This window comes from Carcharhinus amblyrhynchos, chromosome 18 (assembly GCF_965287045.1).
Source record: "Carcharhinus amblyrhynchos chromosome 18, sCarAmb.v2.hapA, whole genome shotgun sequence".
In the NCBI taxonomy this organism is placed as follows: domain Eukaryota; kingdom Metazoa; phylum Chordata; class Chondrichthyes; order Carcharhiniformes; family Carcharhinidae; genus Carcharhinus; species Carcharhinus amblyrhynchos.
The window spans coordinates 7568286-7580190 of NC_137341.1; the positions used below are offsets into that span (position 1 = coordinate 7568286).

At 39.0% G+C, this 11905-nt stretch overlaps 1 protein-coding gene across 1 annotated transcript in view; it reads left to right on the forward strand.

Annotated features, from left to right (window-relative positions):
• chst12a (carbohydrate (chondroitin 4) sulfotransferase 12a) overlaps positions 1-11658 on the forward strand; it is a 29341-nt gene extending 17683 nt beyond the window's left edge. Inside the window, exon 2 of the mRNA XM_080206305.1 lies at positions 1575-11658. Within this exon, the coding sequence (XP_080062431.1) occupies positions 1606-2955 (1350 nt within the window). The 5' untranslated portion in view covers positions 1575-1605 and the 3' untranslated portion in view covers positions 2956-11658. The remainder of the gene's footprint in view (positions 1-1574) is intronic.
• The last annotated feature ends 247 nt before the right edge of the window (positions 11659-11905 follow it).

The window sequence follows — 11905 nt, forward strand, 5'->3', positions numbered from 1 at the left end:
CGGGGGAATATTGGGGTGTGGGGAAAGAGCTGGATAAAGTAATTTATGATTTGCAGACAATTGAAGGAGGGAAGATATTGGAGCACTGAGCCTCAGTGATAAAAATGTGCATTCAGCTCAGTACTTTAATTGGAGTAGTTTTCTTATCTCACCTTGACCTGCGATAAGAGAAAAACACAAAGGAAACGTGAAAGAAAAGACAAAACTAAATAAAAGACAGATAACCCGAAAAGCATTAGATTTTCATTTGAGGGTTAAAAAAAGACTTGTAACAAAAGTCTGTATGTACTAAAGTGGAGCAACATATTTCAGAAAAAAAAAGTGTCTTTCTTAGCTAGACATTAACCAGAGTTTACTGTATGCTACAGTCTAATTGTCTCCTTCATTTTAATGGATAGTAAATTGCAAAATGAATGGGGCATAAGCAAAAAAACTCTAGTTTTAAATTGTTAAACCTGCAGCCAGAAGGAATATCAGTCCAAGCGTTTGTTCTTGTGAATGCAACATTCCTACTTGGAAAAACGTCCGTCAAAAACGGAGTGGGAATTTTGACTTGGACCAGCTGCCACTCCTGAAAGATTAGGTATTACAGTCGGGTGAGAAATTAATCTATTACCAGTTCTTTATCTATTATTATACATTGTCCTTCATTACTCTCGTGCCTCTTTCAAAATGATACTACTTTTCCTCATCTATTCCTTGTGCCTGGAGATTGCTCACCTTTAGCAATTTCTACCTCTCAATCTCCTGTTGCCCTATAACGACAGCTGATTATTTACCTAGTTTACTTCCCTCAGTCACATCCCTGATGTTGCTGTCAGCACTCCACTCACGTGCAAAGTCCTTTGACCTTGAGACCTCTGAGCTTCCCATCTCGAGACTCATCAGTGCTGTATTTGTCATCTCCCGTTCATAATCACTTCCTCGTCAGTTGCCCTCAAAACATAACTCTTCATTTTGCTGTACGCTTCAGTTGAGTGGTTTACCAGTTTACGAGGGCTATTAAGAGTCGTCAACGGCATGGAATGAAATCACGTGTATGTCTGACCGAGTAAGGATAGTAGGATGAATCCCTTCAAGTTGTAAGCATGTTGGATTTTTACAGCAGCTTCATAGTCACTTTTGCTAGTTTTGTTTCTTTATCTTCCAGATTGTTTTAAAAACTGAATTTAAATTCTCAAATTGCCAACGAAGTTTGAATTTGATTTAAACTGTTTTCAGATTATTATTCCATACCTCTGGATTAAATAGACACAATGCCATTGTAAGCAGCTAGCAGTACACAAAGTTGAAACTAGCTGTTTTGCTTCTTCCATATTGTTAATATTTGATAAAATCCTACAACTTTATTAGACAGTTCTAATGAAGTAATATTTGGATAAACTTTTACCCACCAACAAAAGTTTAGAAATGATCGTAAGTTTTCGGTATTTCTGATCTTAAATGATTCTACCTGAAACAGATCAAAAACACCATTTTTCAATAATTATAAAATGGTTTAATAATGTCACTAGTATTATTGCATTGAGCAAGTTACAAATGAACGATTCTGAAATCTTTCTCTGTTGCTCCAGAGTCCGCTTGCTCCGAGATGATTCGTCGTAGATGAGCAACCGGCAGAGGCCCGGTGACGGAGGCAGGGCCAGTATGCATTTACTCAAAATGAGTAAGTCTCGGATCTTCCAGATCGGTGGCATCATGGCCTCTGTATTTATGATTCTACTGATAATATTTTATTGGGATGACGTTGGAACAGCACATTTCTACTTGCACACAGCAATCACGAGAATTCAGGTCACACGCCTTCCACCAATGATGGACCTGAACCACGACCGGCTAAATTCCAAAACGTCAGCGGAAGAAAGAACGCCCAGTTCCGAAGCTGATATTATTCAGGATGATCTTGACTTAACGTATGCGGAAAACTCAAAGGGATATCCAAAGGGAGGAAACGCCCTTGACACGGAACAAACTTTCGATGCGATATCTGTACCGAGCCTTGAGGAAAAGCTCCCAGGCTTTGACTTGGGAATCGATTATGTAAAAACCAAGACTGACTTTGAATGGGTACAGAATGAGAGGAAACAGAAAATTAGAGATGCTTGCACAGACTCCAGTATCACATTCTCAGGGAAAAATAGGAATTTTGAAGATATTCCGAACAAGGAATTGGACCATCTAATCGTGGATGACCGGCATGGGATTATTTACTGTTACGTTCCAAAAGTAGCCTGCACGAACTGGAAGCGAATCATGATTCTATTAAGCGGAAGTCTTTTAAACCAAGGCACTCCGTACCACGATCCACTTGAAATCCCCAGGGATCTTGTACATAACTCCACCAGCCATTTCACCTTCAACAAGTTCTGGAAGCGTTATGGCAAATTCTCAAAACACCTCATGAAGGTCAAACTGAAAAAGTACACCAAATTTCTCTTTGTACGTGATCCTTTTGTAAGACTAATTTCGGCATTCCGCAGCAAGTTTGGAATTAAAAATGAGGATTTTTATAGTCGCTTTGCCATCCCCATGCTTCAGTTGTATGCAAATTATTCTGACCCGCCATCATCTGTCAACGAGGCTTTCTTTGCAGGAATCAAGCCCACCTTTGTTAACTTTATTCAGTATTTGTTGGACCCGAGGACTGAGGAAGATATGCCTTTTAACGAACACTGGCGACAGGTATATCGGCTTTGCCACCCATGTCAAATAAATTATGACTTTATTGGAAAACTTGAAAGTTTGGACGAGGATGCTAGTTATTTACTGAAGTTGCTGAACGTGGAAAAATTTGTTCAGTTTCCACCCAGTTTGCGAAATCGGACAGTTAGTAGCTGGGAAGAGGACTGGTTTTCAAAAATTCCAGTAGCTTGGAGGAGAAAGCTGTATGAACTTTACCAACCTGACTTTGTCGTCTTTGGTTATCCCAAACCGACAAGTTTATTATTTGGCTGATCTCAAAGGTGCACTAAAAGCCTTAAAGAAAATGGGTCCGCCTCACGTGCGACTCTGGTAGATTTCCATCTTGCCAGAAAAATGTTGGAAGTGTTGTGAAAAATGTCAAAATTTTGAAACGTGTTGATCAGGTTACAGTATGTAAAATTCTTCCTCGCATCCTAACAGTTTTATTTTGGCCAGTAAAACAAAGCCAGGTTGCTTTGTCAATGGGTAAACTTGATAACCGGCTGAAAATCTAATGTGATAACCCAGTCTCGTGAGTTTTATATTCCATCTACGCTAAACTGATAGACGGTATTCCACCACCTATGGGATTTGTCAATGAGATGTTCCTTATTCTGATGCAATTGGTATTTTGAATGAATGTTGATCATTGATAGCAAGATGAAAAATCAGAAGCAATTTTACTTACGCTGTTTGAAGTTAAAAGAACTACGTAGTACTGATTATTAGAATCCATATCAGGCTTAATGCTGGGAAAAAGGGATTGGCTTTTGAATGCCTGCTAACTGCTGTGATATTGATTTTTAACTATAATTTCCTCCTTTTTAATACTTCCTGGCTTTAGGTCCAGACTTGGATTTATCTATTTGCTTGATGTACCTTGTTTCTCTTTGTAATCTTTCTTCAACTTTGAAGGTATCCTGTATAACAGGTCTTTACCCATCAATTGGATTTCTCGTTCTTTAAAAAAAAATGTAGCCTAGCCTAATTACTGTGCACACCTTCTGATTCTCATAATTCAATTTGGTATTGCAATTTCCAAGTAATCCCTCACGGGAAAATGATAAATTCTTACTTGAATTAAATACCGGTTGAGCAGTCTGCTGGAGTGCAATATTGAGTATAATTGCAAATGTAGCTCTATTATTACAGGCAAGTTTTAACTTTGATTTAATTTTATTTCTACCAAGCAAATGGGCAATTGGCATACGGGCAATGCCACTTGCAAAGATTATGCTTGGAGAAGTGTCAAAGCAAAGTCATGTGCCTTGTCTTTCCCCATTGCAGGAAATATGTTTTGCACATAATCCAGAATGTGCCAAATTTCAGTTGGTAAGTTGAGCTACTGACCCTAGTCAATTAAGCCACATGGAAATGTTATAATATTGACTAATGGTAAATATACAGATTATATATTTTATACATTTATGGGGTAAAGCAATAGATTCTGGTTGAATTACAGATATCTTGTTTATAATTTTAGGGATGTTTGCACATTTTGTTGTCGTATAGCCGAAGAGATATTAGTTGTAAAGGGAAGACTGAATGATTGTTTTCTGTACCAAATAATCAGCTTTTTTGTCAAAAAAAAACTTTGTTCTTTCAAGACAGGTTCTAATGTTTGCCTTTTTGGAAATCTGATATTTTCGATCTGTTTCACTCATTACCAAATTATAACTGTTTTAATTTTAATGGGGACTGACTGGTTCTTTGGCACAGACTGAAGAAAACTGGAAATGTTCATCCATAGGAAGCTTGTTGCTGATGTTAAAGTATCCACTGCCATTAAATCAGTGGAACTCTTCCAGAACGTACATATTAAAATTCAGGCTTTCTGCAACACTCCTTATTTTGCTTTACTGCTAAAAGGCAGGTTCTATAAGTAAAACTTTTCGCATGATTTCTAACTACATATGCAACATGTTAGTGTGTTGCACTAATATCTAATTTTTTGAATTAAACAAAATGTCTTGTGCCCAGTGAAATGTAGTCACAGTTGTTTTGGAGGCAAAATAGCACACTACAGTGTCTCTCAACCAGCAGCAGGTCAACGAACGATCAATTAATCTGCTTACTCGTACTAACAAATCCCTATCCCGAAGGACGTTAGCTTGACAATGTAACATTCCCTCAGATTATATATTGATGCCCTAATTTGGGGTACGAGACCATCACTGAATTAAAACAGAAGGTGAAAGCTAAATCAAACTTGTACTTCAAGCACTGGAGACCTCGATGGCTTTTCACCACATGCCCTCCTTGCCCTGAAAGGTAGGAATCTCATTGTCAGAATGTTGAATAAAACCAGTAACCTAATATACCTGGGATTGAAAGAATTACAATTGAGTATAGCCAGTTAAATTTCACATAAAACAACCCATTTGACTTGGTTCTCAAGCATTTATAGAAAAATTCGAGTGCATTTCCCTCAGCCTGATTTACAAGACTTTTAAATAAGTGAGAGATTTTTTTCAACTTTCTGAAGTGATATTTGTACACTGATGAGGTGACACACTCTACCTATTCCATCTGAACGTAATATTTTTTGAAAATCACTGAAGAAAATCTGGTTTCTAAATTTAAACATTGAGTGCTGCAGTGCCTTTGTACAAAAAGAAGGTTTTACTCAATCCTGTTTGTAAATTTGTACTCTTTGATGCCAGTCAGCAAAATAAAACCAGCCCTCTGTCTGACTGGAATTCACAATTAAATGATCCATTGATTTGCTTTTAAAAGAACCAGTAATTTCAATTTGAACTATTGGGACAAACCTAAATATTCCATAGAACCATAGAAAACCATGTTCACCCAGAGACTGCACATTTTGTATCTGCCTACGTCCCAGAGAAGCGAGAAACTTTAGGATGTAATTGATTCATGGTGTCAAATACTGAAAATCTTTTTCTGTCAGATGGCCTCCTATAGAAAAACAAACGTGTCCACATTTCCTTTCTTACCTACCAGACTGGAGAACCATTTTATGAATACGGCACAAGCTAACTAAAGGCCTTTGTAAATTAACAATATATTGGTCGGACACTTAATATTCAGATTTTATAGTTTGCGGCAAGGTGACCCCTGCTTCTACCACAGAATGCAATCTGCTGCCAAATTCCAGTTGGGCCATGTAAGGATATCCATATTAATGGGTATTTGTGATGAAATATATAGAACACGATACCTAAAAAATTATTTTCTTTTGGGGGAAAAAGTGAAATACTTTGTACAGAAATTAACCCCATTCCTCCTTCCCTTTATAACCATTATTTCAAACTGTTCAATATTTTTCTCAAGGTATTCCTTAAATTGAAAATATCCACTCATTGATCACTGATTCTATTAACTGACAATGGTGATAGTGATTATGTGAGAGAATCTCCTCCAAATGCATTTTGCCCCAAACAAGCAATTAAAGGGGCTCCAAACCTACAATTAAATATGCTGGAAACGTCGAAGACAGATGGGCACGTGTGCCTTATTTTCCGGTGGGGGTGGGGGGGTGTGAGTGCAGCAAACATTTTTTTTCTGCCGTTTGTTCTCGTTGTGCCTCTCCAACTTAGACTTAGCTTCAGTCTTTTCCAAAAAGAACTTGACAGGGTTAACAAATAAAGGGACAGTGACTGTACGGTTCCAATGTTAGCAAGGGACAGAAATGGAGTAGTGGAGCAGTTGTTTATTAGACTGCTTGTGTACACTGTTCTTTTAATGGATATTAATCCCCTATGTACTCGCTTGGTAGTACAGAGAATCGCTGAAAGAAGCGACGTTTTGGTCGAAGCTTTTTGCCTTGCTTGCATCAGGACAGACACGATGCTAAATTTCAATTTATACTTGGTGAGAAAAAGGTGCCGGTTGGCTGGCAAGTGGACTGTGATTGTTTGCCATAGAGAATGTACCAGCAAAGCATTATTTCCCAAGTTTTTGTTTCGATTCAAAAATGGCAAGTTGACTGTAGCTGAGGCATTGTCACGGGGGGTACACGAGGGAACAATCCTCCTTGCTTTTGCTTTTAATCGGAAAAGGCATTGTCCAGGCATTGCAATGCCTTTTCCAATTGACCAGAAGCAAATTAAGGTTTTTTTTGGTAATGCAACAAGTTATGATTTTGAATAAACTGCAAGGTGGTGAGGGCAGATTCATTTGTAATAGTTGAAAAGGAATTGGTTAAGTCCTTGAAGAGGAAACATTTTCAGTGCTATTGCAGGGAGTAGGACTTTCAAAGAGCAATCGCTGGCACAATGAGCCAAAAGGCTCCTTAGATTTCACTATCTATGCAAGTTTCAGATCTTTTCTTTCAGGAAACAATTACAAGTTTGTTTTCATTCTAAGATCATGTAAGCCGTCTTGTGTGATCTTTTCTTGGGCTTTCTGCCTATTTGAATCATTTCCACAACTTCTTATTTTTGGGGGGTGTGTAATTTGAGTCTACTTATTTTTCTAGATTGCAATAGAATATTTAAGATTTTAAAACCCTATTTTCAACAGTTTTTAATTATCCAGGGGGTTATGATAAAATGCATATAGCCCAACGTGGTCCAAAACATAGGTCAGTTTGTCTACTGCACAATATCTCACCACCGTGAAAAAGAAGTGTAAGAAACCTGGCAGACAGTTTTAGAAGGCAAAATCTAAAAGCAAAATCTTGCTGTTTCTGGAATCTGAAACAAAAATAGAAAATGCTGGAAAATCTCATCAGGTCTGACAGCATCTGTGGAAAGGGAATCGAGCCAATGTTTCAAGTCTGGATGACCCTTTGTCAGAGCTCTGAAGGGTTATCCAGACCCAGACTCGAAACGTCGACTCTGTACTCTCTCCACAGATGCTGTCAGACCTGCTCAGATTTTCCAACATTTTCTGTTCTTGTTTCAAACTACAAAGTAACGTCGTCTTCTGCATATTTAATCAGTGATCAAACCTGCTTATATTTAGGGGTGTCCTTTTTTTTATGACAAGTGAGCAAAGTTATTGTTGACTGTGTTCTGGTAAACAGAAGGAACGTTTTATCAAAGGTTTGGTAAATTGAATGTTTTCGGGAAAATGTCCAGATAATTGGTATTTAATGTAAGTGCGATTTTGTGATGTGTTAATGCCATTCCATGCAACCGTACAAAAGTAAAAATCTGAGTTCAGTGTTAAGTTGCACATACATGGTATTACATTTCACACGACGAAGTATTGATTCTAATTGATACGTGCACATTAGGGTAAATATTTTGTAATTGGTTCCGAGGCCCAATTTTTTTTCACTGTTTTTATTAATGAATGAAGTGTTTGAGAATTTGTGTACTTTGGGCGTGAGCAGGCACATCCTTGCTGCCAGCTTAGCGTACCTGCTTTGCATGCACAGTCGTGCTGCTTTCATCGGTGTTCCTGCTTGAGAACATCTAAAGGAGGGACGTGTTTTCTGCAAATTGAAATGCATTTAAACTTGTTCATATCGTGAAGTTGTTATTGTGGGACTTCCCTTCATTGTTCTCAAGATGTGTACCATACGCTATTTATTAATTTCCAATCTCCAAAGTAATGTGGTCACATTGAGGTGAGTGACTGCAAATGTACTGAACAAAATAGCTAAAGTGGAGCTTTGAAACAAGAAAATGGGTTATGTTTAGCCTGTAGCTGCTTAAACTGGTATTTATAACTTTTTTGTCGATCAAATAGAGTAGATGAGGGATTGACAATTACGTCTTTCGGCTTTTACTCAAGATGCCAGAACTGCTGAAAAGTCTTTTGTTTCAAGGGCTTTCCATTTATAATAAAGAAAGTGAAGAACTTGCTTTTCTTGAATGTGTAGGAAAAGTTTTTTTTTGGGGGGAGGGGAATAAGGCTTGTTTCTTTTGTAGTAACTTGTGCAATAAAACTCCTCAGGCTTAATTAAATAAAAACCAGCTTCTTTGTGTTTGGCTGAGGTTGGCTGCATCCTGCTAAGGTGTGAGGTGGTGGGCATGGTGAAACTACAACATTAAATCTAACTGGACATTTTTAGAGCTTCTGTTACAAGTTGCACTGTTTTAAATCAGATAATCTGACATGAACATTATTCAAAGAAGATCCTCGTTCTTTCACTAAAAAACAATTCTATTGGCTATCTATTTCTATTAAGAACATTGTTCTTTTGACATGATCAACATTAGTTGATCATTTAATCACTGATAGTTAACAAACTCTTGGGATATTGTGAGTGCATCCATCCAATGCCACATGGACGGAACTATACCAAAATCCTGTTCTGATTATTACAAATTACTAAAAGTACGAACCAATGTGCAAAAGTTTTTTTTCAACTTGTTTGAAACCCTATCATTTCTTTTAGGTAACTGAAGTGTGGAGAACATTTCAGAGTTAAAATTTTTATTTCTCTACCCCTTCCTATCATATTTATGAATGAGAAGAACATCCCTGTTGTGCCTATAGAAAGATTCTTGTAAAAGGTTACAGCTATTTTTCAAATTTAAAAGTAGAAAATTAATTAAATTGACGCAAGGAAGAAACAACTTGCGTTTATGTTTATGGGCAGCACAGTGGTTAGCACTGCTACCTCTCAGCACCAGGGATTCAGGTTCAGTTCCGGCCTTGGGTCACCGTCTGTGCGGACTTTACACATTCTTCCTGTGTCAGCGTGAGTTTCCTTCAGGTGCTCCAGTTTCCTCCCTCAGTCCAAAGACGTGCTGGTTAGGATTGGCCATGTTAAATTGACCCTTAGTATCAGGGGGACTAGGTAGGGTAAATGCATGGGATTACAGGGATAGGGCCTGGGTGGTTTTATTGGTGCAGACTCCGTGGGCTGAATGGCCTCCTTCTGCACTGTAGGGATTCTATGATAATAGCACCTTTTCACATTTAAACTTGTAGATGTCCCCAAGTGCTTATCAAAGACATTTGAACGCCCATCACTCTTGTAATTAACATGGTTGCCAAATTATATACAGCAAGCTCTCACCAAACATTAGTGGCAAAACAACCCAAAATAATCAAGTTTGTCGTATTGGTCAGGTGGATAAACGTAGGCCAGGATACCAGGAGAAAGTTCTGTGAGAACTTGCCAATTCTTTGAATACGTTATTTGTTTGTATCCGTTTCTGAGTGCAAACAGGGCCTCGGTAAACATCCCAACTGTCGAAGGAGGTTTCAAGCGACACCGTGCGAGTTGCATGGTATTTGACGACCTTATTAAAAACAGGTGGATTGTCGGTTTTAAAAAAAACCTTTAGTTGCAGGGTGTATTTTGTGAGTGGCACTATGCAAGAGGTATTTCTAAAACAGAAGAATGAGATCAAATCAATTCTGATATCTGTAATAATCATTTCTAATACAACAGCTGTACTTAAGTCATTAATGTCAAACATCACAAAGTTCTCCACAGGCAAAATGCATCAGTAGGAAAAATACCTCGTTCAAAATGTTGAGATTTTTAAAGTCCTTTAAAAGTCCTTCAAAGATGAGAAGATAAGTAGCAAGGGGATGGAGTTTTGGAGACTAGGGCTGATATCCCCAAAAGTTCTGTCACCGAGGTTGGGATGAAAAAAGGAATGTAAAGGAAGCTTTGTTTGTGATATAGGGTTAGAGGAGGTTGCAGAGCTAAGATTGCCAAGCCCATGGGGAGATTGTAAACAGTGATGAGTCCTCCTATCACAGTAGCAAAGGAGGCAGAAGGAGGCTATTCTGCCAGTCGGTCTTTTTTGCACTTTGTTAGTGTAATTAACCTGGCACTAGTTGCTAGCTTCCACCTCTCCCACATAGATATCCTTATGCTTTATTGACCCGTCTTGCAACCCACCCTGCCACCTTGAATGATTTGTACACATATCCGTTCCTGCTCTTGCACCTTTTTTGAATTGTGCCCTTTTTATTTTCATAGGATCCCTACAGCGCAGAGGAGCCATTTGGCCCATCGAGGCTGCACTGACAACAATCCCACCCAGGCCCTAGCCCCCTACCGCACTTATTTTATCGGGGTACTAGTCACCACAGTCAGCTAGACAACTAATGTGAGGATTAGATTAAAGCAACAACTTTCCCATTCCTGTGAGGCAGACTCGTGGGGGCCACCTCTTTACTCCGTTTCAGGTAAATAATCGTCAAGGACCTGCCCTTCCAGGATCTGCCTACATTAGGGGGATATGATGGCATGATGCTAATGTCACTGGGCTCGTGATCCAAAGGCCCACGCTCGTGCTCTGGGGGAATGGATTCAAATCCCACCATGGCAGCTGGAATTGTAATCTAAAATATAAAGCTAGTTTCAGTAATGGGATCCATGAAATTATTCTTGTAAAACCCCATCTGGTTCACTGATGTTCTTTGGAGAAGGAAATCTGACACCTTACTTGTCTGGCTGACGTGTGACTCCAGATCTACAGAAATAAGGTTGACTCTCAAATTGTCCAGCAAGCTACTCGGTTCTGGGGCAATTAGGGTTGGGCAACAAATACTGGCCTTACCAGCAACACCCACATCCCATGAAATACTAAAAAATGCATTAAGCGAAGCAGGATACTTAATTGTGATCCCTGCATACTATAAAGCTTCCTTCAGTCTGAGTAATGCCATTCACCATTATTCTGTTCTCTGTCACAGCCAATTCTGTATCTATGCTGCTGCTGTCCCTTTCATTCCCTGAGCGCTAACTTTGCTTACATGTCTGTTGTTTGTAACTTTATCAGGATACCACACTATCAACAGCTTTGCCCCCTGTCTATCCTCCCTGATTTTAATCGAAAACTTCAAACAAGTTAGTTGAACACATTTTGCCCTGAATGAATACATGCTGGTTTTCCTTAAGTCGTCACTTTGTCCCAAATAATTTTCTTAATTCCCTGCCACAAGAGATCCGAGCTTGGCTTTGTACCTTCTTTTAAACAAGGATATAACATTGGCAATTCTCCAGTCTTCTGGCACTACCTCTGTATCTAAGGAGAATTGAGAATGAATGATGAATGCCTCTGTAATTTCCACTCTTTGCTTACTATCTGTGGATGAGACTCTTCCCGCTCAAAAAAGACAGTAGGACTAGGGGGCACAGCCTTAAGATAAAGGGGGGGCGGTTTAGAACGGAGTTGAGGAGGAACTTCTTCACTCAAAGGGTGGTGAATCTCTGGAATTCTCTGCCCGTTGAAGTGGTGGAGGCTGCCTCGCTAAATATTTTTAAGACGCGGGTTGATGGGTTTTTGATAAGAGAGGGGATTAAGGGTTATGGGGAGAGGGCGGGAAAGTGGAACTGAGC